Source organism: Penaeus chinensis, chromosome 32 (assembly GCF_019202785.1).
Source record: "Penaeus chinensis breed Huanghai No. 1 chromosome 32, ASM1920278v2, whole genome shotgun sequence".
Lineage (NCBI taxonomy): Eukaryota > Metazoa > Arthropoda > Malacostraca > Decapoda > Penaeidae > Penaeus > Penaeus chinensis.
In genome coordinates this window covers 30664039-30691538 of record NC_061850.1, presented here as the reverse complement: position 1 = coordinate 30691538, position 27500 = coordinate 30664039, and the positions used below count along the sequence as shown (strand labels likewise).

At 35.3% G+C, this 27500-nt stretch overlaps 3 protein-coding genes across 7 annotated transcripts in view; 2 read left to right on the top strand and 1 right to left on the bottom strand.

Moving 5' to 3' along the window:
- The window catches only part of LOC125042362 (WD repeat and SOCS box-containing protein 1-like), a 70701-nt gene extending 65645 nt beyond the window's left edge, over positions 1–5056 (top strand). For all 4 annotated transcript variants that reach the window (XM_047637923.1, XM_047637926.1, XM_047637925.1 and 1 more), the window contains 6 exons: positions 61–170; positions 1521–1643; positions 1849–1999; positions 2204–2339; positions 2518–2640; positions 3481–5056. In XM_047637923.1, the coding sequence (XP_047493879.1) occupies positions 61–170; positions 1521–1643; positions 1849–1999; positions 2204–2339; positions 2518–2640; positions 3481–3646 (809 nt within the window). In that variant the 3' untranslated portion in view covers positions 3647–5056. The remainder of the gene's footprint in view (positions 1–60; positions 171–1520; positions 1644–1848; positions 2000–2203; positions 2340–2517; positions 2641–3480) is intronic.
- A 3067-nt stretch (positions 5057–8123) lies between these two features.
- LOC125042557 lies at positions 8124–23577 on the bottom strand. The gene is made up of 19 exons (XM_047638264.1): positions 23445–23577; positions 22531–22696; positions 21094–21166; positions 18054–18748; positions 17752–17878; positions 17405–17580; positions 16970–17062; positions 15976–16095; positions 15509–15669; positions 15177–15275; positions 14607–14720; positions 13029–13169; positions 12671–12747; positions 12059–12145; positions 10181–10348; positions 9788–9916; positions 9469–9609; positions 8755–9261; positions 8124–8468 (listed from the first exon to the last, which is right to left on the bottom strand). The coding sequence occupies exons 2-19, from the start codon at positions 22663–22665 to the stop codon at positions 8293–8295; spliced, it is 3219 nt and encodes a 1072-aa protein (XP_047494220.1). The 5' UTR covers positions 22666–22696; positions 23445–23577; the 3' UTR covers positions 8124–8292.
- A 186-nt stretch (positions 23578–23763) lies between these two features.
- Positions 23764–27500, top strand: part of LOC125042734 (zinc finger protein 316-like) — an 8525-nt gene continuing 4788 nt past the window's right edge. Inside the window, exons 1-2 of one of the 2 annotated variants that reach the window (XM_047638579.1) lie at positions 23764–23819; positions 25967–27500. The exon at positions 25967–27500 is cut by the window's right edge and continues 1242 nt beyond it. In XM_047638579.1, coding sequence (XP_047494535.1) covers positions 25974–27500 — 1527 coding nt within the window. In that variant the 5' untranslated portion in view covers positions 23764–23819; positions 25967–25973. Of the gene's footprint in view, positions 23820–23843; positions 24122–25966 lie in introns of those variants that run through there. The other variant, XM_047638580.1, reaches the window with a different exon arrangement.

Below are 27500 nucleotides of genomic sequence, written 5' to 3'. Positions count from 1 at the left end.
AAGCTCATGAGTAGATTATTTACCCAGAAAGTTTAATGATATCTGAAACTTCTCTTTTAGGCAAGCTGTTGCTGGAGCTCACAGACCACGTTCAGCCTGTCACAGCCCTGGCCTTCGCCCCTGACGGTTCCCTTAGGCTCGTTTCAGGGTCGAAGGACTCGACCATCAAGGTGTGTACTTGGAAATCTGAAGGAGTTCTGTTAGAGAGTGAGCTTGCGTGTTATGTCTGTCGTCTGTTCTCCCCCAAGAATAAAAGAAGTTTGCAGAAACCAAAGAATGTACAAATTAGTTCATGCCCTAACTTTTTGTTGCACTTAACAAGGGGAAATGTCTTGTAATCAAACTTTTAAAAATGACAAGATAAAAAAAAAAAAAAAAAAAAAAAAAAAAAAAAAAAAAAAAAAATCATTGTAATGGTTTAAAGAAAAATAGTACAGGTACAAGGTATCAATGCATGCCCAGCATAATTCAAGGGCAGAAAAAGAAATATAGATTTACAGAAACTTTTTCTTCACCACAAAAAAATAAAAATTTCACTTAACCAACTTTTTAACATTGGAAACCTCAGTAGAAGGTGATTTTGAATAACCTTGGTGAATGCTAAATGCAGGATCTACACTGTAACTGAAAAAGCAGTCACTTCATATGGTTGATATTTTTCTCATCAGAAATTCAAGTTGTACAATGCATAGTTTTTATTGCTTCACTTGTCTGAATAAGACATAATAATATTAATCTCATTAGTTTACTGCAAGATATTATGCAACCAAAGTATGAGGTGGCTGCTGCTTAACCCTGCTCCTCCACTGACTGGCGTTCCCCCAACAGGTTCCGCGCGGAACTGTGACGACTGCCCGGCCAAGTAACTCTTGTGCCCATGTTTCGAAACCGTAACCATGGCTGTGTACTGTATGTTTGGGATTGTAAAATTGCTTGTTTTCCCTTTCAGAATCATATTCCATTAACAAAATAGACTGGTTTAATAATCACAACTAAAGATCCTTTTTTTGTGTAGATGGTACCTTTTTTTTCTCTTTCTGTTTAATAAAGTAAATTAATAAAGTCAAATATAATTTGATTGGAATTTCCAGTTAAATGTAAAAGTAAAGTAGGCTTCAAGTAAAATTAGTAATGTAGTGAAAAAAAAAAAAAAAAACAGAATCATCATTTTGTTGTTAACCATCAGTTTTGATTTATCATCATAGCATGCCAAATATTCATCATCTGAAATCTAAAATTGATGTTCTCTGAGTAAGATTATGTGAGTAAGATTATGTGGAATAACAAGATTACAAACAAACACTTTTAAAACAACTATGTCACAGGATGGAAATAACAAATTTAATATATCAGGCAAAATTGTGTAAGCACATCTGCCTATAAAATGAAGGAAATGTAATTACATCACACTGAAAAAATCTTGTTATTTATATATGACCTTACACTCAGTTTCTTAATGTCAAATTCATTTGTGATGAAGATAAAGAATTTCATTGAGGATTTGTCTCTGCTTTGTACAGGTGTGGGACATGTCCGACGATGGAAACATGTTCAAAACTCTGCGAGAACACACTGGGTCAGTCAGGAGCTTATGTTGGTCACCTGATGCCAAGTTCCTCTGCTCAACTGGTGACAAACAGAAGGTAGGATGAGAGCTGAGGAAACTTGTCATATGCAGGAAAACATAACCACTTTATCTATTTTGCAATCTGAAATAGTAGTTTATTGGCAATTTTTTTTTTCTTATCAGTTCATAGATTTAATCACACTGAGATCAGACATAGCTGATGTTTTATACAAGGGAGTAAAATGTTAACATAATGATCAATGTCTGTTTTTATCCTGCAGGTGCTACTATGGGACATGGTCTCGTATAACTTAGCCAAGAGGCTTTCAGGACATTACAATAATGTTCTTTCATGTTCCTTCTCTCCTGATGGGGCCATGCTAGCCACGGCGTCTGGTGATACACGAGTCATTGTTTGGGACACCATTACGGGTTAGTTTGAAAATTTTGATTTTGACGAGATTAGATTTTTTTGCACTAGATTCAGACTGGTAGTTAGGATGTCTGGTATTTATATTTAGGAGTGATCCATTTTAAGGGTTTCTAGGATATAATGTTATTTTTGTATTTCATGCAAGATTGTGGCTTTACTGAATATAGTCTAGTCATTATTTATATGAGGAAAATTCCTTACAGGTGAACAACTTCGAGTTCTGAACCACATGAATCCCCCTCCTGGAATAATTTATATGTCTGGAGAGAACAACTCTGTTGTAAGAGGAGTGTCCTTCTCACCAAATGGATGCCATGTTGCTACAATTTGTAGTGATGGGTGAGTTACTTGAAAGACTACTAATGTAATCTCTCTCTTAAGCTCCTTCACTATGCCACCTTCCTCTGCATATATTGTCTATATATATTTAGTCATGGTAAGAAAAAAAACATGTGTGTATATATTTCTATAATTTGTATTAGTATTGAATGCTAAATAAGTCCTGTTATCATTATAGGTTCCTCCGGTTTTGGAATCTGATGATGGAAGAGGACGAGCCGGAATGTATGGGATCAGCTATGGACGGTGATTCTATGCTCAATTGTACATATTCCCCTGTTGGTGGAGCTGTAGCTGTAGGGTAGGTGTTACCTGTTCCTGGGAACTTAAGTTTGTTTTCTTTCTTTCTTTCTTTCTTTCTTTCTTTCTTTCTTTCTTTCTTTCTTTCTTTCTTTCTTTCTTTCTTTCTTTCTTTCTTTCTTTCTTTCTTTCTTTCTTTCTTTCCTTCTTCTTCTTCTTCTTCTTCTTCTTCTTCTTCTTCTTCTTCTTCTTCTTCTTCTTCTTCTTCTTCTTCTTCTTCTTCTTCTTCTTCTTCTTCTTCTTCTTCTTCTTCTTCCTCTTCTTCTTCTTCCTCTTCTTCTTCCTCTTCTTCTTCTTCTTCTTCTTCTTCTTCTTCTTCTTCTTCTTCTTCTTCTTCTTCTTCTTCTTCTTCTTCTTCTTCTTCTTCTTCTTCTTCTTCTTCTTCTTCTTCTTCTTCTTCTTCTTCTTCTTCTTCTTCTTCTTCTTCTTCTTCTTCTTCTTCTTCTTCTTCTTCTTCTTCTTCTTCTTCTTCTTCTTCTTCTTCTTCTTCTTCTTCTTCTTCTTCTTCTTCTTCTTCTTCTTCTTCTTCTTCTTCTTCTTCTTCTTCTTCTTCTTCTTCTTCTTCTTCTTCTCCATGAAAAGTGTTGGCTATGTTTGGATAGCAATACACTTAATTTGATACTATAAAATTACAAGGGTTGTTGATACCTATTTTGAAATGCTTTTAAATTGATAGATTCAGTTTTATTTAATCAAGGTTTGCAACAATGCAAAACAAAGTAAAGTTCATCTCATGGCACAATATTAACATTTATTGATAACCGAAAGGAAACTCAAAAGACATAACAAGTCCAAGATGAAAAGATCACGTGCATCTTCAACAACCTCTCAATTTTCACAGGCATGCCTCAGGAAGTGTAGTGTTCTTTATGGCTCCTCCACTGGTGCCTTCCCTGCTTCACCTCTCGAGAATGTCGATCAGAAAGTCCCTTGGAGACATCACCACAAGACAGGACGTTCTCCTGCCTCACACCCTGAAGCCTTATCTACAGTATAAGCAGTGGTGAAGAGATGATGCACGTTAGATGTGCAGTTCACTATAAACTTAAAACGGTGGTGAATCCTGATGTTTGAATGGATTTTATAACTTATTTGCTACATATTGTTTCTTTACTTTTATATTTATCACTTTCATATTTTGTAATTGGTTTTATATATGATTGGAGTTGTATTCAATTTAAGAATTTGATGGGTAAATGTTTTGTTTGAGCAGTGTTAGTAAGTTTCAATTTTTAAAAATATTATGAAAGATTTGTTATTTATTTTTGGCATCAGGTATTTGTGTGTATGTATTGCAGTGAGCTGTTATTTAATATTTTTGTATTTTCCTGATTTTTATAGTGATTCATGATTGATGTAATTTAATATAAAGCCAAATTGTATATGCACAACTGTTGAATAAGTTACAAGTCAATATATATATAGCATACCTCATTTCTCATCTCATTACACATTTATAGTTTCATAAGAAAAAAGGGAAAAAATCATCATAGCGCCTCACAGTTCATGAGATTTATTTCTCGCGAGCCACCTTTCCAGTACCAAGTATTCACATTCACATTCACATGTACTCATTTTTTTTTTTTAATAAACACTCCATGTGATTTCTTTATCTCCGACCTTCTTTATCTAGATATTGAAGCAGTTATGAAAGATTTTCAAAAATGCTAAAATGCAATAAATGTATTTTTCAGTTATTGTTTACAGGATACATAATCTAATGTGTTTTTCTGATACTACTATAAATGAAATTGAGCCTTTTTTCTTGCAATATGAAAAGTATATATATAATTTTTTGTCAATCAGCATTATATTAGTAATACTGTCTGTACATTGTTGTTATTTGCTCACATTCCCTTGTCAATATGTTAATTAGCCATTAAGTTTTCCTTTTAATATGTAATTAAAGACCAATGTCTTGTAGCCATTTTGAATTATTATTTTTTTTTAAAGCATATATGAATGTTATGGCATATTTTGATTCACTGTATAAATATATATATGTATATGTAAAAGTTAACATTCAAGTCTTTTCAAAACTACTGTATTTTTTATTTATATATTTTTAAAATAAAAACAAGAAAGTTCACTTTGTCTACATGAAATAACAGCTAGAATATATATCAGATATATATATATATATATATATATATATATAATGTTAATTTTTGGTATATTTAAAATTACATTGCAGAAATATTAAAACTATTTTATACACTTGATTTTTGCCAAAAAAAAGCAATTGTAAAAAAAAAAAAAAAAAAAAAAAAAAAAAAAAAAAAAAAAAACAAAGATTCTTGTGTTTCACACCTGGTAATACAATACCTATTAAGTGTTAAAAGTATTTCCATATAGAATTGTAAAATACAAGTATGGTCTGTACGAAGTATATTTCATTAAAAAAATCTGTCATCTTGTGCCTTTTATATTATTCTAATACTTTTCTCCTTTGAAGCGAGTCCCTCCCCCCATGTGAATGGCTGGTTGAAATTATTTACAGTATGTGCTGACTTGATGTTTTCAACCTGAAAACCTACACAAACTAACAGTAATTGATTTCTTTTAAAAAATCAAACTGCCATGTTTAGAAGATTTATAGTACTACAATCTAAAAAAGAAAATATTCATTAACTTATAATTTAAAATTTAACCCTCTGAGGTAGATGATGCACATGCAATGCTTCCTCTCTACTAATTTTAAAAGAGCAACTCTTTATTCATTCATTTTTAATTATCTACTGGCTGCCAGATGAAAGGATTGGAAACCTAAGTCAGCTACTCGAACAGCATTAAAATACAACCATTTCTTCACCAAAGTCAAACTTTATATGTACCTGAAATCACAATACAAGATCCTGAACAGAAACCTCCCTATCTTTTACATTGCCTGCTTCTCTTTAATAGTTTCAATCAAGTCTTCTTCTTTCCATTGTTTACCATACCTTTTTCAGTAATGGAGACTCCCAAATAAACCTTCACATAACTGCTCACTGGCTTTCAATATTTTGATAGCTTTGCTTACATTGATAAAAAAAAAAAAAAAAAAGGGAAAAAGGAAAGACTGTTGACATTTACAAAAATAAATGAAAAGGCGTCCTATTTATTTACAAGGAATGACATGACTAAGGAAGGACAGAGACTGAGTATTTTACCCAATGCCAACAGCCGTGGCATGTACATACATGGCATGCCCACTCTAAGTTTACTTGTTTAATTGTTTTAACACATACATGGCTACACTTGTACTAAGTCACCAAAGAATCAATTACAAGTACTGCCTGTCTCGCCAATTCAAGGAAAGATGAAATCAGATTAGGTCACAAGGTATATTAATTGACTTCTTTGTGGCTAAGCACTAGCAGAGCCATCTATCTTTTGACCAGCAGAAAAATGGGTAAACTGAAAATATGCATTTGAAGGTAAAATTTTGAATTGTGAGATTGACAGGTTGTAACTATTTACCTCCACATACTCAATATTATAAAAAAACAAACATATTTCTAACAATTTTTCATGACTTTTCTCTTGACTCATGATATAGTGCATGAAATTGTGGTAAATTTCATAGTTACACAATTCTGACCCTCTATCATGACATGAACTTCCATGAATTTCAGTGTCCATGAATTTCAGTGTCATTATCACATGCTTTCAGTTATAATACATCATCCAATCTTGTGAAGATAAAATAGCATATCACCCTCAATTCTGGAGTACGCTTGATTCCCTAAGTCTCTTTTGAGAAAAAATAATGAGATTGTGGAAGGATGCTAATTTCAATAAAAGGTAACACAAATATGCATAAAGGTTTACAAAATCCAAACACTTGTAAGCACAAGTAGAAAATCAGGCGATCAGAATAAAAAAGCAACTTAGCAAATGAGATTACTCCAGAGTTCAGGGTGAGCTGCCCATTTTTCCTTTCCCGAGATAAGATGAACCATAGTTTAAGCCACTGGAGTTTCATGGAGAAAAATGGACTTGGACCTGACCACCTTTTTACCAACCCTCGTACAGTCCTCCAAAAAGAATTTCTTCACCCACACGGTTAAAAAAACATGTATCATTCCATTCTTTGGAGTGTCTAATTAGCTTGAAATGCCCCCACCAGATTTAAATATTCACTCCTTTCTGCCCTTCCAAGTTTATAAAATACAAAAGATAAGATGAAAAATATATGTACATATTCATTTTTTGTCTGAGTGTGGGCAGAAACAAAGAAAATCATCTCCTTTGATGGAAGACTTGCATAGATAAATATGAGATGAGCATATTATGAAAGTAAACATAAATTACATTTTTATATTCAACATTTAGATACAAAATGTTTGAAAGGTTATGAGAAGATGCTATAATGTTCTTTGAAAGTGGGATCAGATTGCAAAAACCCAAAATTTTACAAGTGCCTAAAACCACAACTCTGTTGGCTTAAAAAAAAAGTTACTTAAAATTGCCTCTGATATCTGAATGAATATCTATTTGATGCCTAACATTTTTTCCTTAAAGAAGTATATTCAATGTACAAAATAATGCACTGCATATACAAATAACAATTTTATTTTCAATTGTTCAGTCAAGACTTATATAAATCAACTGCAATATCAAAAATTAAAAAAGAGAATACATACTGGCATTTGCAATAGGAGTTCACTGTTCATATTAAGGTACAATTTATTCCTGACTGTTTTAGTTATGATTTATGATATGATAACAATAACTACAGTATCAAAATATAAAACACTTGATGATTATTTTTCAAGATATCAGGTACACTGGTATCTATCTAATGCCACATCCATACACAAACTAATGGGGATATGGTTTGCATATCCTGTTTCTGACTAGATGATTTCACTGAAAGTTTCTACAGGTGACTGTATATACAATTATTCATAAGACATCTTATCCTGTCTCTGACTTGTTGAACCTTGATATTGAAATTATCACCTGATTTCCAAACATTAAAACTTTCTATGAAATACATCTTACAATGACACATCAAATATTTAACAGAGAAAAAAAATAGTATATACATATAAACAATGTCTATGAAAAAGGTTATATATATATATATATATATATATATATATATATATATATATATATATATATATATATAAATGTGTGTGTGTGTGTGTGTGTGTGTGTGTGTGTGTGTGTGTGTGTGTGTGTGTGTGTGTGTGTGTGTGTGTGTGTGTGTGTGTGTGTGTGTGTGTGTGTATATATATATATATATATATATATATATATATATATATATATATATATATATATATATATGTATATGTATATATGTATATATGTATATATGTATATATGTATATATGTATGTATATAAATATGTATGTATATAAATATGTATGTATATAAATATGTATGTATATAAATATGTATGTATATAAATATGTATGTATATAAATATATATATATATATATATATATATATATATATATATATATATATGTACATATAAATAAAGCCAATATACATAAAAAAACAACAATGTATATACATCACATCCAAAAAGATTACACATTCAGCAAGTATTTTGGCGGTTCTCATTTGTGGGACAGATCCTTGAGATCAGTCCATTAATTAAGAACACAGAATATTTTCAACACTTTCTACAATTCACTGTCTTCTATTTTCATCTTAATCTTGGAGTCTTACTATAGTTTTGGATATTGTGTAAGTTCTGGACCCTTTCCTTTTACCAAGTTTCTCTACACCAAAATATAAAGGTTTTTTCTCCCTTAAAAGGGACCAGATCAACACTGCCGTTTTCCTCTCCGGTTTTCTTACAACCCATCTGAATGATGGCTCCACACCTGGAATTTGAAATGCTTAAGTGAGTGTCTATTCTGTTCTGCTAACTGAATTAATAATATCTTCTAAAAAAGAGGATGAATAATTTTTTTAAAACTCTTATGTTAATGTTTTGATATAATACATAAAGAAAAATATCCATCACTAGTCTAATGCATGAACAAATCTTTTGACTTTATACCCAAGATTTCTACACACGAAAGGTCACAGCAACATCACTCCATAACAGAGCGAAAGTAACGGTGAAGTAAAATTAGTTAAATAGCATCCATGAAACAAACATCTTACCAAAGAAACATTTTGCGTTGTCTCCATTTAGTAGCACATCTATTTCCTTCCCATCCTGAGGATCAGCAAGACCAATTTTGAGCCTTAAAATAGGAGCAACAGTAGCAGGCGGTTCCACATCCATCTCATCACTAACTCTGGCCCTCTCCTTCTCCTTCTCACTGGCTGTACTTGATGCAGCTTCTTGGTCGATGATGCCTTCCGGGTGAATTTTTGAAGTTGAGGCTGGTGTGCTGCTTCTCGAGGCATGTGAAGCTGGTTTGTGGGTTGATGGTGAGGTTGACATGCCCTCTTGGGGAAGGTCCTGCTCTTCTAATGTGGGAAGCTTCTCATCTGTCCCTAACTTCTTTTTCTTCTCTGCATGATGCTCTATACACTTGATGCATGAGAGAGCAGTCAACGAAGATAAGTCTCTCTCTGAGAACATGTTGCGGAGTGTTGATGCCGAGTGCACAGTCCCACACTTCTCACACAGCCCCCACACCCAGTCGTGAAGGCACAATTTACCTGTAGTAAATGGTAATTCTGATTGATTAGCAAGCAGCAATCCTATATATATGACATGCTAATTGAAAGGTTGGTAATGCTTATAAACTATAAAGAAATTTCAGCATTTTTCCACTTCAAAACTTATCTCCATGATATATGTATTAAAAAAGAAAAAAAAGAAAAAGAAAAAAAGAAAAGAAAAGCAATTAATTTTTTGAAACATACCATTGCCACACTTCTGACACAATTCTTCATCAGGATAGATGTATAACGATTTAATGACGCAAGAGACTCTGTACAGAACTCCTGACTGGCTGTCCGACTCCATGTCTTTAAGGGAGGTGTCTGTATACTCTCCTAAACACTCTGAGGTGGAGGAAAAAATTGTGATCCATTTATGTCTCTCAGGAGTATATACAGTAACTACATCATTGACAATGGTTAACTCTTCAAAACTGAAATTAATTTTTTTTGATCTGGAATATCATATCTATGAAAATGGATAAAAGATTTTTAAACACTAAAAACAAAATCAGGATTTTACCAGTTGTTATACTTCCTGGCATGGATTTACGTGCTGTCTTATTATTCTCACAGCTAATGCCTTCCGAAATCTCTTCTATCATTGACAATTTGCGTTTAGCAGTCTTCTGTTGAGTCAGAGTTGCAGTACCTAGTGGGAGATGCAGAACCACAATTAATTAAAATTAAAAACGAAATAAAAATTTATTTAAGCTCCATTTTGTTCTATAGATATGTAATTTATGAGAAAATTTGGCTTTGACACAATTAGTTACAGCCATTTACAAACACTTGTTCCTAGCTCTAGTGAACATATATAGTTTACCTAGATATAAAGTATTAAAAAGACTGATTTCCAGAACACAAATACACTCAACATATGTGTTCATCCAATCTAGGTCAAGGATAAACTTACGATGATCACTAATACCAAGGGAAGGCGCTGGGGAAATGTGTGGTATGTCTGCATTCCTATGATCATTGCTGGCAACGGAGAGTGAGGGAGATATTGGTGGAAGTCCTAGATCCTCACGGGCAGCCGAGTATGAGATGGAACCGTCACCGCTTGCACGACTCTCTGGGCCTAGAGTGTGATAGGTGAACATGTTTACTTACTTGCTTCTTAACATGAGTGATTCAGTAAAGAAATATGGGCATTCCTTCTGATATATACATCATAGGTGTTTTTAATAAATTATGACTACTTCTCAAACACATACAAAAGAAAACTATAATCTTACAGAAAGCCATCTAAAAAAGTTGGTTCTATCTATTTCCGTGTCAATTCAACTCCTTCAACAACTCTACATGAGTAAAAGATGAATCCTCAACAATTAAAGAAATGGACTACACCCTTCCACATTACAAGAACAGAAATGAGATTCAGATCTAATACTCAAAGCCTCCTACCTCTACCCATAAGCCAAGTGTCAACTGTGAAGAGAAAGATTGCAAACCTTTAAATAATTCACAATCAGGGTAGCAGGAAGATTTCAATTTAAATTCATAGTTACAATACAGGGATAACAAGTGTGAGTGGGGAGAAGGGGGGGGGATAAAGAAAGCAAGTAGAATTTGGAATATCAAGAAAATTGGTGACAAATTTATGTAAAAAAAAGTACCTGTTAAAGAAAAAAAAAAAAAAAAAAAAATCCAATTAGAAGGGATGGCATACTTAATACATCCCAGTTGTAGAATAGGGTTTCCTCTAAAAAAATATTACTTTTAACACAACACAATGACATTAACTAATACAAAATTCATGACATACAGTATACAAATGTTCATTATATCAATTAGAGGAATATTCATGACATCAATGGGAAGGACATCCATAAGAATTCATAAATGTAGATACATGAAAAAAAAAAGAAAAAAAGGTCAAAACATTGAAGACATTATGTTTTACAAAATTATGCCCTTCACTAACACCCTTTTCTATAGCAGCAACAACTATCTTAGTTCACCCACTACAGCTCTTTCAAATTTTTTTACACTTGAATAGGTCAAACTTCCTTTCAATGTTAACTGTTAACCCATTGGATCCAGTTGATTCAGGGCAATCACATGGCCCAACACATAGGCATTAGGCTAATATAAGCAGCTGCTCTGATGGGTGCGAGGCTTGTAGGCCAGAAACTGCAAACACTCGGGTGCAGTGATAATACTCTATTCATCCATTTTGCAATGTTATTTTCTCTTTTCATGAATAAGCATTTTTAGTTTTTGTGCCATTTCCCAATGGCCATATCTGTCATTTGATTTGCTTTATTCAGATGGTTATAGACTTTTCCTTGCACAGACTCCATGCCATCTGTCAGAACTAATATAGCTATGCAATAGAAAAGGAAAAAAGAAAAGAAAAAAAAAAAAAACTATATACAAGAAAGTACAATGGAATTAAAAAAATAAAAGAGAAATGGAAAAAAAGAGAAGAGAAAAAACAAGAAGCCACTTAATACAAAACATTTAAGAATGAAAGATAAAAACAGAAGGAAAATTAATAGTTCAGTTTTGAATAAACAAATTGCTAAATTTTTCACGGTAATGAAACTGAAAGAAAAGGAAAAAGAAAAAAAAGAGAGAGAGACAGAAAAGGAGCAATAGTTAACAGTAGACATAATGAGAAGTAATAAGATTCAACCACAAACCTACCACACCAGAGAAAGCTTTGATGAAAAATAGAAGAAGAAAAAAAGAAGGAAAGAAAGAAGGAAAAGTGATAAATTTCAGTTCATGTGCTAGTCAAAGTTGGCAAGATGAGTTCTGACTTGCAACAACACCAGGGACTCACCTTTACTGTGGACATCAGACGACAAGCGCTGCGTGCTGGTTGGCAAGTCTGGAGGGAAGACAATCCTACTCATATCCTGGTCTAATTCTGTTTCCAAAGATAATGGGAGGAGGAGGCCTTTAAATTAATATTATGGTAGAACAAGTGTTTTGTATTTTGAATGTCATGATTTTCATATAATCCAATTATTACTTCTAATTAATTTTACATCAGAATAGGTAGGTAATACTTAAAGGCAAACTCAATTTATCAAGAATGGTATGTATAATATAACTAATCTCCTAAAACTTCAACTGTACACATATTTCCTAATCACCCCCAAACACGCAGGCACGCATTTACACAAATGTGTATACATGTATGCATACATTCATAAGCACACATGCAAAAATAACTGCAAATATATATATATATATCCCTATCAATACACCTGTACATCTACACAATCACCCATTTAACAATCAGTCAATACACCTACCTATCATCTCTCTGCCTACCTACCTGCCTTGCTCCCTATCACTCTATCTATCCATCTATCTATCCATCTTCTTTTGGCAGATATATACTTATCCACTGTTGTTCTAACACTTTCCAACTGCCTGTACCCATTACCATGGACTGAGTGCATCTGTCGAGGAGACTGACTCTTGCAGCTGGGACTGCGCTCCTGGGATGCTACTGCTGACCTGCTGTGGTAAGAAGAGGGTTTTGTTGGTTCAATTAAATCTTCTTATAAACAGACTAATTCCTTTGACACAACAGATGTTAAAAGACGAAGGAAAAAATGGCAAACGTAGGATATTGGCATCTTCAGAGGTAAAATACTACACACATAATAACATATAAACATATTTTCAATCAATAGTTTTAATGCTTCTGTCTGAAAAATTTTCAGAATAAGTTCATATCTTTAATAAACAGCTGATTTAACTGATAGTCTAAGGTAGATGAAAATACAGAATATACCAACCCCATATCCTCAGACTGTGTATGAAACCCTTCCATTGCATGCTCAAGGGAGTCTGTTCGCATTGAAAGATGTGGAGAGGAATGTGCGCTTGAAATTTTGTCTCTCTGGGACAATGGAGACCCACTTCTTGGATGCGATACCCTAAAAAAAAATTAGATTTCCATGAATAGTACCTGTTCCTTAACAAAACTGAAAAAACACCAACACACAAGTGAGTTCATACATACAAACACACTTTTAAACATTAACCCTTTAATGATGGTATCAGAAATCTCTTGGTGTCACTGACTCCAGAGACTTCAGGCAACCATCCTGCTACATGTAGTGGAACTTTCCACCCTGACATGTCACGACACCTATAGCTGTACCCAGCATGTTGAGTCGGTTTGTTATGAAGGCTGGCTACAGGCATGGCCTGGCAGAAACAGGTTAGCCCACTGATGCCACACTGGACAAAGTACATACATGTCCACTGAGATTCTAGTTTATTAATTGTGTTAACACAGAGATGGCTCAACAAGTGCTTAGTCACCAAGGAATCAATTACTCGTCTTATCTGTTACCTGTATTCTCTTCTCCTTGAATTTCCATTCTTTTTTTTATTTTACATTGATATTTGTATTTTTAACAACTTAATAATAATCATAATGTCAATAAGTATTGATATCAAGAGCATTAGATTTTTTCCCCCTGAAAACTAGGGGAATGAGGAATGGGGAAAGCAGGTGAGCCTACTAACTGACTCTTAGGTGATATTACTTGTGCAGCCACCTATGTATAAACAAAATTTACAAAAACAATTTTGAGTAGACATTGCAATGGGTTAAACTTGAACTATAATCAGTTACCAGTAAATGTATCATATACCATAAAATAAAAATTCAAACACTTAAGAACAGAACTTTTAAGTGGTTGATACTAAGAGTAGCCTTCATTTTATTTTAGGACTTCCATAACATGGATGGATATTCTTGAACAAGAATAACATGCTCCTACTGCTTCACATGAGATTACATTAGCCTAACAACAGAGATTCTTCTGGTAACATCTTTCTCTTTCATCCCTTTTGAAGAGAAAGAAATATCATAAACACAAACATGATAAAAGACAAAAACAAAAGCCATACATTACCCTCATATACATATAAAAAACTAATTAGAAACTTGACCCTTTAAACACAGAAGGTATGATATCATGCCATCACTGCAATGGACCAAGTTGCAGATGGCACCACCTAACAACATACCCTTCACCATCAGATTGTCAGAGAGGGCTTGTCTTTCTGATAGAAACAGCATCATTTGTTTGGTGTCACTATGAAATATAGGCACCTGAATTGTGAAGGGAGACAATCAATTTTCTTCAAACAATATAAATTCCAACTACAAGTGATTTGGTTCTCAATGCTGTGTCTGAGATACCAAAGGAGCCGGTGGCAGCCAGGAAGACTGACAATGAGTCAACCACCCCATGTTACAGGCCACTATCCAGTTTTTTTTATGCTGCAGTCACTGGGTTCAGCCCAAGGGGGAATAGGAGCAAGGGGCCAAGCGCTGCATCTAACGTACACAAACTAACCTCGTTGTGTTGGGATGTGCGAAGGTTGGTCCTGTGTTGTTCCTGTTCCTGTGCAGCCTCTGAGGACTAAGGGGCTGTGTGTTGATCCTGTTTGGACTTGGCTTCAATGGTGACCTCAAAGGAAAAAGAAGTAAAGATTTGATTCAAGGACACATTATCTAAAAAACAGTACAGCTTTGTATAAATTAGTATACATATATAATATATATATATAAATAAATACACACACACACACATATATATCATATATATACACACACACACATTTATATTTACATTTACATTTACATTTACATTTACATTTACATTTACATTTACACACACACACACACACACACACACACACACACACACACACACACACACACACACACACACACACACACACACACACACACACACAAAAAAAAAAAAAACAGTATTTCCTCCTTCAAATTACTGTTAGTGTTATACTAGTAAATATGATTTGAAGTTCAAAATCTTGGAAAACTGTTATATCAATGTCAACTTTGCCTAAAACTAAGAACAGGTATGCATAATCTAAACTTTTTGGTGCTGTTCACCACCTACCTCACTGGAGTACTACGACCTAGAGGCACTTTTGTTCCCTGCAGAAGGCTGTCTTGTGCATCTATCACAGCCTCTGAAGGGTTGTTGTATCCTAAACGTCTGAAATATTGAATAAAAAATGTAAAACACATACATATATAAAAGGAAACTCATATAGCTGGCTATTCATTACTGAAGGGTATGGAGGTTAGTATTATCTTAATAAAAAAATTTACAATGGCATCTGCACTGCTGATGGATACAGGTAAAGAAGAAGAAACAAATTAAGTAAAAAATGACAAAGAATTTTTTTGCCTCCAACCACAAACTGCAAATATATCTACTACACTTGCCTCAAGATCTTCCGTGTCTCGCTGTGACTGGGCGAGATCTTCTTTATGGAGCAGCGGGGGTCGTTCATCAGCAGCTCAAACAGCGGAGGTTGGAAGTTTGCCGAAATGTCTGGGTTCATGTTCACTGCATGGACATACTTCAGGAGCACAAAATCACCACTCTGGAATGCAATGTTTACTTAATTTTTTTTCTTTTTATAGACTAACTGAAGAGGAGGGGGACAAAAAATAAATAACATATTTCAGCTTTCATATATTTGTTTATCTATTCCTTCATCAGTGCCTTCGCTTTTTCTTCTCGAGAAGTACTTGATTTCAGTCCATTTCACATAACTGAATGTCTGTAGTTTCAAGATAAAAGATCTGGGAGGCAATCTTCCCCTCCAAATTCTGTCTGCAACCACCCCCTCCAAAAAAAAAAAAAATAATCTCAATTCTGTGTTCAAACAGAATCTTTCAAACCTCACCTCCAGCAGCTTGGCATCTTCTGTCGGACTCAACACATTAATGTCGACAACTCCCGAACCGACACTACTATAGGCATCAGTCTGAGAGAGAAGGTCCTGGGTGGCATCGGCAAGGTTGCACTGTAAGAGACAGGGTTATGTCAAGCATGTAAGAACATTGTTTATTAATACACACTGTCAAGAGTAAAACCAATATAACAAATGCTAACCTACAGCTATTTCATCTATATCTATATCTATCTATACATAAATACATTATATATATATATATATATATATATATATATATATATTTACATATATATAAATATATATATACATATATACATATATATATATATATATATATATATATTATATATTTTACAATTTTAACCTATACAAACAGTTTACTAGGATGATGTTTTACAGAAGATATTTACCAAATATCTAAAAACAGACATACACATTTGTATAGTGTTTCATATGAAAAGTGTATTTCTTAACACATTTGGTCCTTCCTCTACCAAGAAACAGTACAATATACAGTACAGATAAGGAGTTAAATGGTGTACCTTGTATATAGGGAGAGTGAAAGACAGAAGAAAATAATAATGATAATAAAACCTTTCTCCCATAAATACAGTTCAGAGAGAAATTTGTAATTTCCTAAAAACACATCTAGTTCAAAAAGAAATATCATCAGTCTTTAACCCAACTGACTTGGATGGCAAGAATACATGTCATGCCCACAGTAATATTTGTTCATTTATTGTATTTACACATACATGACTGAGCACATGTGGAGCCATCTATATAAAAAAAATATAAAAAAAGAAAGAAAGAAAGAAAGAAAGAAAGAAAGAAAGAAAGAATGAAAGAAAGAAAATAAAAAACAGGAGACAGTACATAAATCTGCAATCATTGGGTTAAAGATTCAACATGAAATACAATCACATCTATTTATTCATAACCAAAAGGAAAGAAGAGAGAGAAAAGAGGAAACTACTCCTACCTGCTGAGTATGCACGCTGGACAGTGTTCCATCCCGTACACGCAGAATCACTATCTCTTTGTTTAGTTTTGAAACTGGTCTCATTTCTAGCACCTGAAGATAGAAGTTAATTAATTCTTTCTCTTTTTTTCCATAAAACGTTGCTTTACATTTTTCCTTTATAATTCATTGACATATAAAATGAAAACTTAAAACTAAAACACACACACACACACACACACACACACACACACACACACACACACACACACACACACACACACACACACACACACACACACACACACACACACACACACATATATATGAATGTGTGTCTATATATATATATATATATATATATATATATATATATATATATATATATATATATATATATATATGTCCATAACTTATAAAGTGGAAGAAAAAAAAAAAAAAAAATTCTACACTGACCTGACAAAACAAAGAGAAGTGCATATCACGGTTCACTTCAGTTATTGTTGCTTCGCCAAACTCGAACTCATTCTCTGCGTTCTGTCCCTGTCCGTCATCCTGCTGCTTTTCACTGCAGATGTGTTTCACTTGGTTCCACCACTGACGCAGGTGAATGACATGGTTGCAGTCTACATCTGCATCCAAATTTTAGCGGGTCAACAATTTGCCAGAATAGGGCTAACTCTTTTGCTATAACTTTCTTAGTTCTCTGTCTCTCTCCATAGAGTAAATGTAACTTCATGCACTACTAAGACACATTTAGGATATATCAAGTCAAACTAACAGTATGTGGTAAAATGCAATACCTGTAAAAACATATGAAGTGCTATGAGTAACTGGTGAAACAGAATCCCCTTCAAAATTAAATTTGACAATCTGACTGGCAGAGTAGACCTTTCCATGTACCTTGTTCTCTACCTGATACAGTTCTGTCTGTGTAGAAATAAACTTTATAAATGGAAATACTTCTTTTCCAAGGCATATGCATCACACACAATGAAACATTTTATATTTGATGAATGAATTTAACTTCTTCTTTCATGACAGACACTCATGCTATCCACAATATTACAAATTAAGCAATGGACGTAACTACCCCATGACTTACAAACATATCTCGAACCAGGATGACATCACCACTGGCAATGCCCCCCGGGAGATCTCCGAGCGGCTTATTGGATACCCTGTCATTGATAAAGACATGCAGGAGGAGGTCTGGCCGATGGCTTCCTTCTCGGAGACATGAGGGATCCACCAGCCCTAGGAGCATGTGGTGTGACTGGCGCGCAGTCAATGTGGGGGGCTTGACCACCTCATTCACCAGAGCAAACAAGTCAAATTTCAAGCCTATCTTCAAGGAGTTAATGGTTTCGAATTTCCTTGGTTTCTGCTTGTTGGGTGCTTTGGCTTTCCCCAACAATCTATTGTTCCTGTTGCTGCTGGAAGGCCCTGCAGCTGAGCCACGGAGTTCAGGAATGGCCAGTTCTGAAGGATGACTGCGTTCAGGGGAAGTAACACTCATCGCAGTAACCGGCTCTTGCCTTGGAGTTGGAGCTGGAGGATGGGACTCTGTCACTATGATGACCTGTGCCTCAGCCATTCCAATGCCTCCGATCCGCAAACAGTTAGTACACCAGCCTTCCCCTGTGCCACACGCTGGGAACTTACCAATGCTTCCTTTGGTAAATATGACCCATTGATTTGGGGAACTTCCCACACTCTTCAAGATGTCCTCTACCTTGTGGGCATACATACCATACACTATAACGTCCACTTGCTTCCCTTCTGTTCCATCAGGCAGAACTAGAGCAAAAGAAAATAACAAATGAAAGACACACTTTATGGGGTTCGTTACATCTTTTCATATAATAAAATAACTTAAAAAATATATACAATGTATACATTATCTCCAGCATTCCTTATTTGAACCTTTGCTTTGCTCAAAAAGCTAATGACACTGCATGCAGTAATACATTTGTGTAAGCAATAGATTGGGTAGATCTTGGTATGTTCATTAATGGCCTTTAATATAATTTCCTCTTTGTATGAAAATGTAAGGAAACCAAATTCATGACAAAAAAGTCCACATAATAAAGGGGATGACAGAAATACAGTCATGATGATGGTGATGAGAATAAGAACAATAACAATAACAATAATAATAATAATAATAATAATAATAATAATAATAAATATACTAATACTAATAACAATCACAACAATGATAATATTAAAAATGTTAATCCTAATAATAATAAAAATAAGAAAAAGAATAGTAACAATAATAATAGTACTAATAATGATAATAATGATAATATTTGTAATAATAATAATAAAAACAATAGCAAAGACAATAATAATACTCATACTAATATTAAAAAGGAAAACAATTTCACAAATAAAAATAATAACCAAAATATTATTTCTAAAATTACAACAGCAGTACAATAACTGCTAATAACTGATCATCATAATGATGCTACAGATAATGAGTGTTAAAAAAGATTAAAGCATTAACAAAATATAAATAAATAAACGATAATATTAATAACATTCAAAATACTACTACTATGACTACTACTATTGCTACTACTATTACTACTACAACCACTACAGTGATGATGATGATGATATGAGTCATAACACTTATAATAGCTTTAATAAAGCCAATGATAATCATGACAATTCACAAAGATAATGATTATTATAATGAGGATTGCAACAAACATAATTCATTATCATTGTCATCATCATCATCAAAGAATAATAATAATAACAGTAATTAGCTGATAGCATCCACACAGTCAATACTAATAATATCACTGGGTAAAAATAGCATCATTTACTTTACTTCCAGGTTTGGCCGGAGCATCTGGCTGACCTTCAAATCAAAAGAGGGCTGCCACAGGCTTGCCAGATTTCTGTGGTCTTAATTACTGCAATTTTCTTTAGATCAAGACTTAGGGGATACTTTTTTTCTAGTGAATCTTTTCCATTTCCATGATTTCAATTAAAGAAGAAGAATCTGAACTTCTGATTCTTGAAATATAAAGACAGTAAAAAGATAAATAGAACTCGAGATAACTTTGACCTTCACTTTAGAAAGATCATAAAAAGATAAAGATGAGCCACATTTTTGTCACTACGTATTCTAACTAGTGTTGCGGAGAGAATTTGAAACCGCTTGATGGACATTTCTTCTTCTCCTGATTATTTCGTCTAAGTAGGCAATTAGAGAATTACACTATTTTTCCCCTAGAAATTGCTCTATTATACCTGATAAGAGTACAAAACATAGAACCCCATAAATCACCTCAACTGGAGACATGTGATACCAGTGTTTAGAGCCTACATCACAAATCTTTCTACAGAATAAGAATTTCCGTTATCTTGTAGCCCTGGCATGCAGAAGCTTCTATAACCTTGATGCCAATACTGGCTAACAGCATCAGTACAATATCCTAAATCAGGGTTGGTAGATTACCTGGTGAACAATTAAGGAAGCAACTAAAGTCATTCACCAGTACACCTTTAATTAAATTCAATACAGTACTAGTAGTTATAATCATCATCATCATCATCATCATAAAAATCATAATCATAATCATAATAATCATAGTTATCACAATAGAATAATAACCCTAATAAAACAATTATAACAACATCAAATAACAATTACAATAAACAATTTCTAATAATATATAACAATAACAATAAAAATAATAACAAAACAAAAACAATAATGACAATAAAAATAGAAATAACAATAATTATAACAATCATAATAATAATAATAATAATAATAATAATAATAATAATAATGACAATAATAAGAATAAGAATAAGAATAATGGCAATAGCAATAGCAATAACAATAACAAAAATAATAACAATAATAATAATAATAACAATAACATTCAACAACATCATCATCATCATAATAATAACAATAATAGCAATATAGCAATAATAATAGCAAAATAACAGTAACAATAATGATCATGATAATGATAATAATAATAACAATATCAATAACAATAATAATAATAGCAACAATAACAATAACAATAACAATAATAATAATAACTATGACAATAACAATAATAACAATCGCAAAAAAATAATAACAATAAAATACTGGGACTCACCTTCCCTAAGGATCAGCCTCTTCTTGACAACTCCCTTGCGAACAACTTTTTCAAAAGTGTCCTGCAGTGCACCCTGAGGAGGAAAATCTATTAATATCAAAAATAACAAAGACAGCAATAATAATGATAATGAATTGAAGATGATGATCACACACACACACACACACACACACACACACACACACACACACACACACACACACACACACACACACACACACACACACACACACACACAGATATATACATACATACATTGTATAATATATATATATATATATATATACATATATATACATATATATAATACATATATATAAAATATATAAAATATGCAAAACATAAAATGTATACATATCTGATATGTAATATGTAATATATATAATATATAATACATACATCATATAATATATATATATAATATATAATATGTATAATGTGTGTATATATAATACATATAAAATAATAATATAAAACAATAACTAATATTAATAATAATGATAATAATGAAAATGATGATGATGATGATGATGATGATATAATAACAACAACAACAACAACAACAACAACAACAACAACAAAAACAAAAACAAAAACAAAAACAAAAACAAAAACAAAAACAAAAACAAAAATAAAAATAAAAATAAAAATAAAAATAAAAATAAAAATAAAAATAAAAATAAAAATAAAAATAAAAATAAAAATAAAAATAAAAATAAAAATAAAAATAAAAATAAAAATAAAAATAAAAATAAAAATAAAAACAAAAACAAAAACAAAAACAAAAATAAAAATAAAAATAAAAATAAAAATAAAAATAAATAATAATAACAATATTAATAATAATAATACTAATAATAATAACAATAACAATAACAACAAAAATAATAACAACAAAAACAATAACAACAAAAACAATAACAATAATGACAACAACAGTAATAACAATAATAAGAATATAAACAAAAATAACAATAATACTCATATTAATACTAACCAATTAATATTGAGAGATAAATTCAACAAAAACAATAATGATCAAAGTAACATAGAGAAATTAATAACAGTAACAATAACAACTTTACAGATAAAATGTTTAATATATTCATTATCTTGACAAATAAAATTACTATTATAATGATGCTAGAGGTAATGAATGATGAAGATAATACCAAAAACTATAGCATATATAATAACAAAATGACAATAATATTGAAACAACTACCACTACCACTACCTCTACCACTACCACTACCAAAATAAAAAAATAAAATAAAATAAGTAATATTATATCAATAATAACAATAATAATAATGATAATGATAATAATTATAAAAGCCAGTGATAGCAATAATAATAAAAACAACAATAATGATTAGAAATAGAAGACTAATGAAAATATCAAGCAAAGATCAATCCTTTATCCACCTAACCCACCAGAACAAAGGTGTTTGTAGGTTGCAATCCCACTGTACTTTGGTCCATAAGAAGCTGAGTGTAACCAGTAGGCACAAGTGTACTAACACTTTGCACACTCAGGTTGCAGGCACTCGCATGCCGCACCACCTCCATCTTGTAGACTTCACCAAGAATACCTAGTTATCTGCAATAAAAGAATGAACTGTAATACTTGTATAGTTTCAGGTTGAAAGTAGGTGTATATTTTCACTTATCTTCAAACACTCACCAAGGCTTTGTAATTTCATATCTACAATTCCCAGTTAATTTTTGTCTATTAGGATTTCAGAGACAATTAGTTGATATTAACTTATGACTTGTATTCCTTTACATATATGTTTATTCAAGCTAGAGTTAATTGTAAGTCTGGAAGAGCTTAGGGAATAAACATATCAACATTTTTAACACTCAAAAGTAAATTCATGCACACCAATATCCTTCCACAAATGTTGAATATCTCTGAAGCAGTTTTCAGCATAATTTAAAAGTGCCTGTAGGTGTATCTACTGAAAGAATCTTTTAAATAAATCACAATGCAAAACTCAAATGAATATCCAAACGCTGTTTTAAAAGCTTGATAGTTGAGTACGCAATATGCTATTTAGAATAATGATAACCATCGCATTATACTACAACTGAATGCATTAATTTCATAAATACAAACATACTTCCAAGTTGACGACTTCAGAAAGTGACACATTAATGATGATTATTATAACCACCGGCAATGACCAAGGATAAACAAGAATAATACAGTAATTTCAATAACACTCGAGAGACAAAATAATGACCAAAAAACATGAGTTCTCAAAGTCAACAAACAGGTCCCAACATGAACCTTTTCAAACAGATTGAGATAATTTTTCGCGCGCATACACCCGGGCTAAGTCTACCTTGCACGGGCTCCTCTTCAGTCCCCTTAATTTCGTTCGGCGTCATAGCTCTGCACCAGGCCAGGGAGTTTGCAGCGAGGGAAGGCCGCCTCTTGACGTTTTCAAAATCTCGTCTTCGTCTCGGCGTTCGACTCGATGTAAACAATCAGGTGAGCGACTATGTTCCTGGCATGGTGTTCATTTTGTTTAATGCTAAATGTGAATAGTTGATATATATGATATATTTTCTAATTTTATATATACCTTCTGTGCTGTTTGACATGAAAGATTTATTTTCATCAAATCGTTTGTCAGAGTAATTAGACTCTTAAGTGTCACCCCCCATCAAAAAGGCTAGTTCTACGCCATTTGCTTTCTTTGTTGCCGTATCTTTCCGTAAGTAAGCCTAAATTCGTCAATTTTAACCCTCCTTTGACTCCTTCCGAGCACGGGGCTGACTCCCAACCACCAGGGCGCATGCATGACGAGTGTCCGAGCTCGCAATTCGGCCATTAGGTCATCCCGTGACGTATAGACTCACTTTTAGCTGTGAGGCCCGGCGCTGGCACGGCCATGGAGGGCGATCGAGCCTACACGAGCCAGCGCGGAGTGGCACGAGCGCGAAAGGGCGACGAATGGCAGCCGGCGAAGAGCTATTTCGTATCGCTTTCCATCCGGTTTTGAGGGGTTTATAGGAGGTGAGGGTAGGTCGTAAGGGGTAATAGGAGGGGGACGAAGGTTATTAGAGAGAGAGGTCATTTGTCTGACCTTTTGTGTCTTTTTGACTGTATTGGAGAACAGGTGGGAGTATTTTTATTGGGTGAAAGGGGTTTTAAGACGAAAAACGAAATGAATAACCTTATTTTGACATCGAAATAATATAAAACACACACACACACACACACACACACACACACACACACACACACACACACACACACACACACACACACACACACACACACACACACACACACACGCACGCATATATATGTGTGTGTATATATATATATGTATATATATATATATATATATATATATATATATATATATTGTGCAGTTTCGGGAGAAAGGGAAACATTTGTGTCATGTTTTTCCATTTATTAAAAAAAAAATCACTGATATTATTTTTATTGTTATTATTATCATCATCATCGCCATCATCATTAATATCATTGTTATTGTTATTATTAATAATAATGATAGTAGTAGTACTATTATTATTATTATTATTATAATTAGTAGTAGTCGTACTATTGTTATTGTTATTATTATAATTAGTAGTAGTAGTACTATTATTATTATAATTAGTAGTAGTAGTACTATTATCATTATTATTATTATAATTAGTAGTAGTACTATTATTATTATTATTATCATTATTATAATTATTAGTAGTACTATTATTATTATTATTTTATTTTGTTATTATTGTTGTTGTTGTTGTTAATGTTGTTTAACTTGTTATCATCATCATCATACTATTAATGACAGTATTATTGTTATCATTACTATTATTATAATTGTTTATGTTTTTGCTCTTGTTTTATTAATGTATCGATGCAATTGCTATTATTATCGTTTTATAGTTACTATTATTATTATCAGTAGTAGTTGTAGTAGTAGCAGCAGCATTAGTAGTGTTATTATTACTATTTTTATTACCTTATCATAACTGCAGTTATTATTATTAGCAGTAGTAGCAGTAGTAGTAACAGTACATTGTTATTATTACTATTGCTATGACTATTGTTGTTATCACTGATATTATTATTATTATTGTTATGCTGTTATATTATTATTATTGTTATTATCATCATCATTATCACTATCATCGTGATTATGTTTTATATTACTATTGCTATTATTATTATCATTATTATTTTATTACTTTTATTCTATTATTATTGTTATTATTATCATCACCATTACCATCACCATCACCATCATCACCACCACCATCATCATCACTACCATCACCATCATCACCACCATCACCATCACCACCATCACCATCATCACCACCATCACCATCATCACCACCATCATCATCACCATCATCACCACCACCACCATCATCATCACTACCATCACCATCATCACCACCATCACCATCATCACCATCACCACCATCACCATCATCACCACCATCACCATCATCACCACCATCATCATCACCATCATCACCACCACCATCATCATCACTACCATCACCATCATCACCACCATCATCATCACCACCACCATCATCATCACCATCATCACCACCATCATCACCATCACCATCATCACCACCATCACCATCATCACCATCACCATCATCACCATCATCACCACCATCATCATCACCATAATCACCATCACCATCATCACCATCACCACCATCACCATCATCACCACCATCACAATCATCACCACCACCATCATCATCATCATCACCATCATCACCACCACCATCACCATCATCACCACCACCATCACCACCATCACCACCATCCCTTGGCAGACCCCTCGCCCTCACCCCTCCCCCTCCCTCCCCGCAGGTATGTGATGAACAATGTTGTCGTGGAGGAAGCGAGTCGCCGCCGCCCGGGCCTGTCGCTCTCGGCGCTCGCGGGGCTCCCTTCGGCGCCCGTGACCCCCGCCCACGTGTCGTTGGGGGAGGCCAAAGCCGTGGTGACCCTGCAGGAGGCGGCGGGCAGCGAGACGATGGTGGCGCTGCAGGAGGCGGGCGAGAACGAGCCGCTTATCCTGTGCCCCCTGGAGGAGCCCGGTGCCGCGGGCGTGAGGCAGGGCCACGCCCACCACCACCTTCCCGCGGGCGCCACGCTCACCTACGCCGCCCTGGACGAAGGCGTCAACATCGTGTTGCAGCCCCTGAAGACGGAGCCGCACGCCCACGCCTCCTCGCCGGTGGGCCTCGCGGGGGAGGACGCCCACCAGGTGCGCGACGCGGGCGGGTGCGCCAAGGTGGGCGGCGGCGGGGGCGGCGGGCCGCAGCTGGTGGTGGTGGGCGACGCGGGCGCGGGCGACACCATGACGTACATCTACATCCAGGGCGAGAGCCAGGGCGAGCAGGAGGGCGGCGCGACGGCCGCGGACGCCCACACCATCACACTCAACTCCGCCGACGGCTCCACGCTGCACACGCTCCCGGCCGCCTACACGCAGCACCTGGAGCACGCCTACGGAGACCTCGTGCTCGTGGGCGGTAGCAGCGAGGCCGCCGACGTGGGCGGGGAGGCGGCCGCGGGGGGGACACGCCTCGAGGACGGCGAGGGCGGCGCTGACGAGGGCCGGCGCCCGGATGAGGAGGTGCTCCTGCTGAGCGTGGCGCCCATCAAGCTCGAGGAGCAAGACGGCGGCGCCGCCCTCGCCTTGCCCACGGCCGCGCGCTCCGCCCCCGGCCACGCGCGGGACTCACGCCCGTCCACCGGCCTAGAGGAGAGCGTGAGTGCGGGGCGCGGGCGTCGCGAGGGCGGGCGGCAGGAGGCCCGGCTGCCGGAGGACGAGGCGGGCACGATCGAGGCGCGGCTGGCCACGAGGGACTCCCTGCTGCCGCCACGGAGGAACCGGCGCTGCGGCAACCCGGGCGGCCTCACGTGCCCCGTCTGCCGCACGCAGTTCAAGTCGGGGCGCCAGTACCACGGGCACCTGCACGTGCACCGCGGGCACGGCGTGTGGCAGTGCGACATGTGCGAGCACACGTGCGACACGGCCGTGGCGCTGAGCCTGCACAAGAGCGAGACGCACCACGAGGCGCGCCCCTACAAGTGCCCGCACTGCGCCCTCTCCTTCCCCAAGAGCCTCATGCTGGAGGACCACGTGCGCTCCGTGCACAACAAGGAGCGCCCCTACACCTGCTCCTTCTGCACCAAGGGCTTCTACCGCCCGCACGACCTCAAGATGCACCTCAACCTGCACCTGGGCATCAAGAGCAACGTGTGCCACGTGTGCGGCCGCCAGTTCAGCCACCCCTCCAACCTGATCCGCCACCAGCGCCTGCACACCGGCATCAAGCCCTACGTGTGCTTCACCTGCGGGAAGCGCTTCACGCAGGTCACGCTGCTGCACCAG

Coding starts and splice junctions, on each gene's coding strand:
- LOC125042557 (XM_047638264.1), bottom strand. CDS start 22,665: ATGGAGGTGGTGCGGCATGCGAGTGCCTGCAACCTGAGTGTGCAAAGT. Junction 15,276..15,508: donor GAGACACGGAAGATCTTGAG/GCAAGTGTAGTA, acceptor TCAATATTTCAG/ACGTTTAGGATACAACAACC. Junction 9,917..10,180: donor CCTTGGTATTAGTGATCATC/GTAAGTTTATCC, acceptor ATCTCCCACTAG/GTACTGCAACTCTGACTCAA.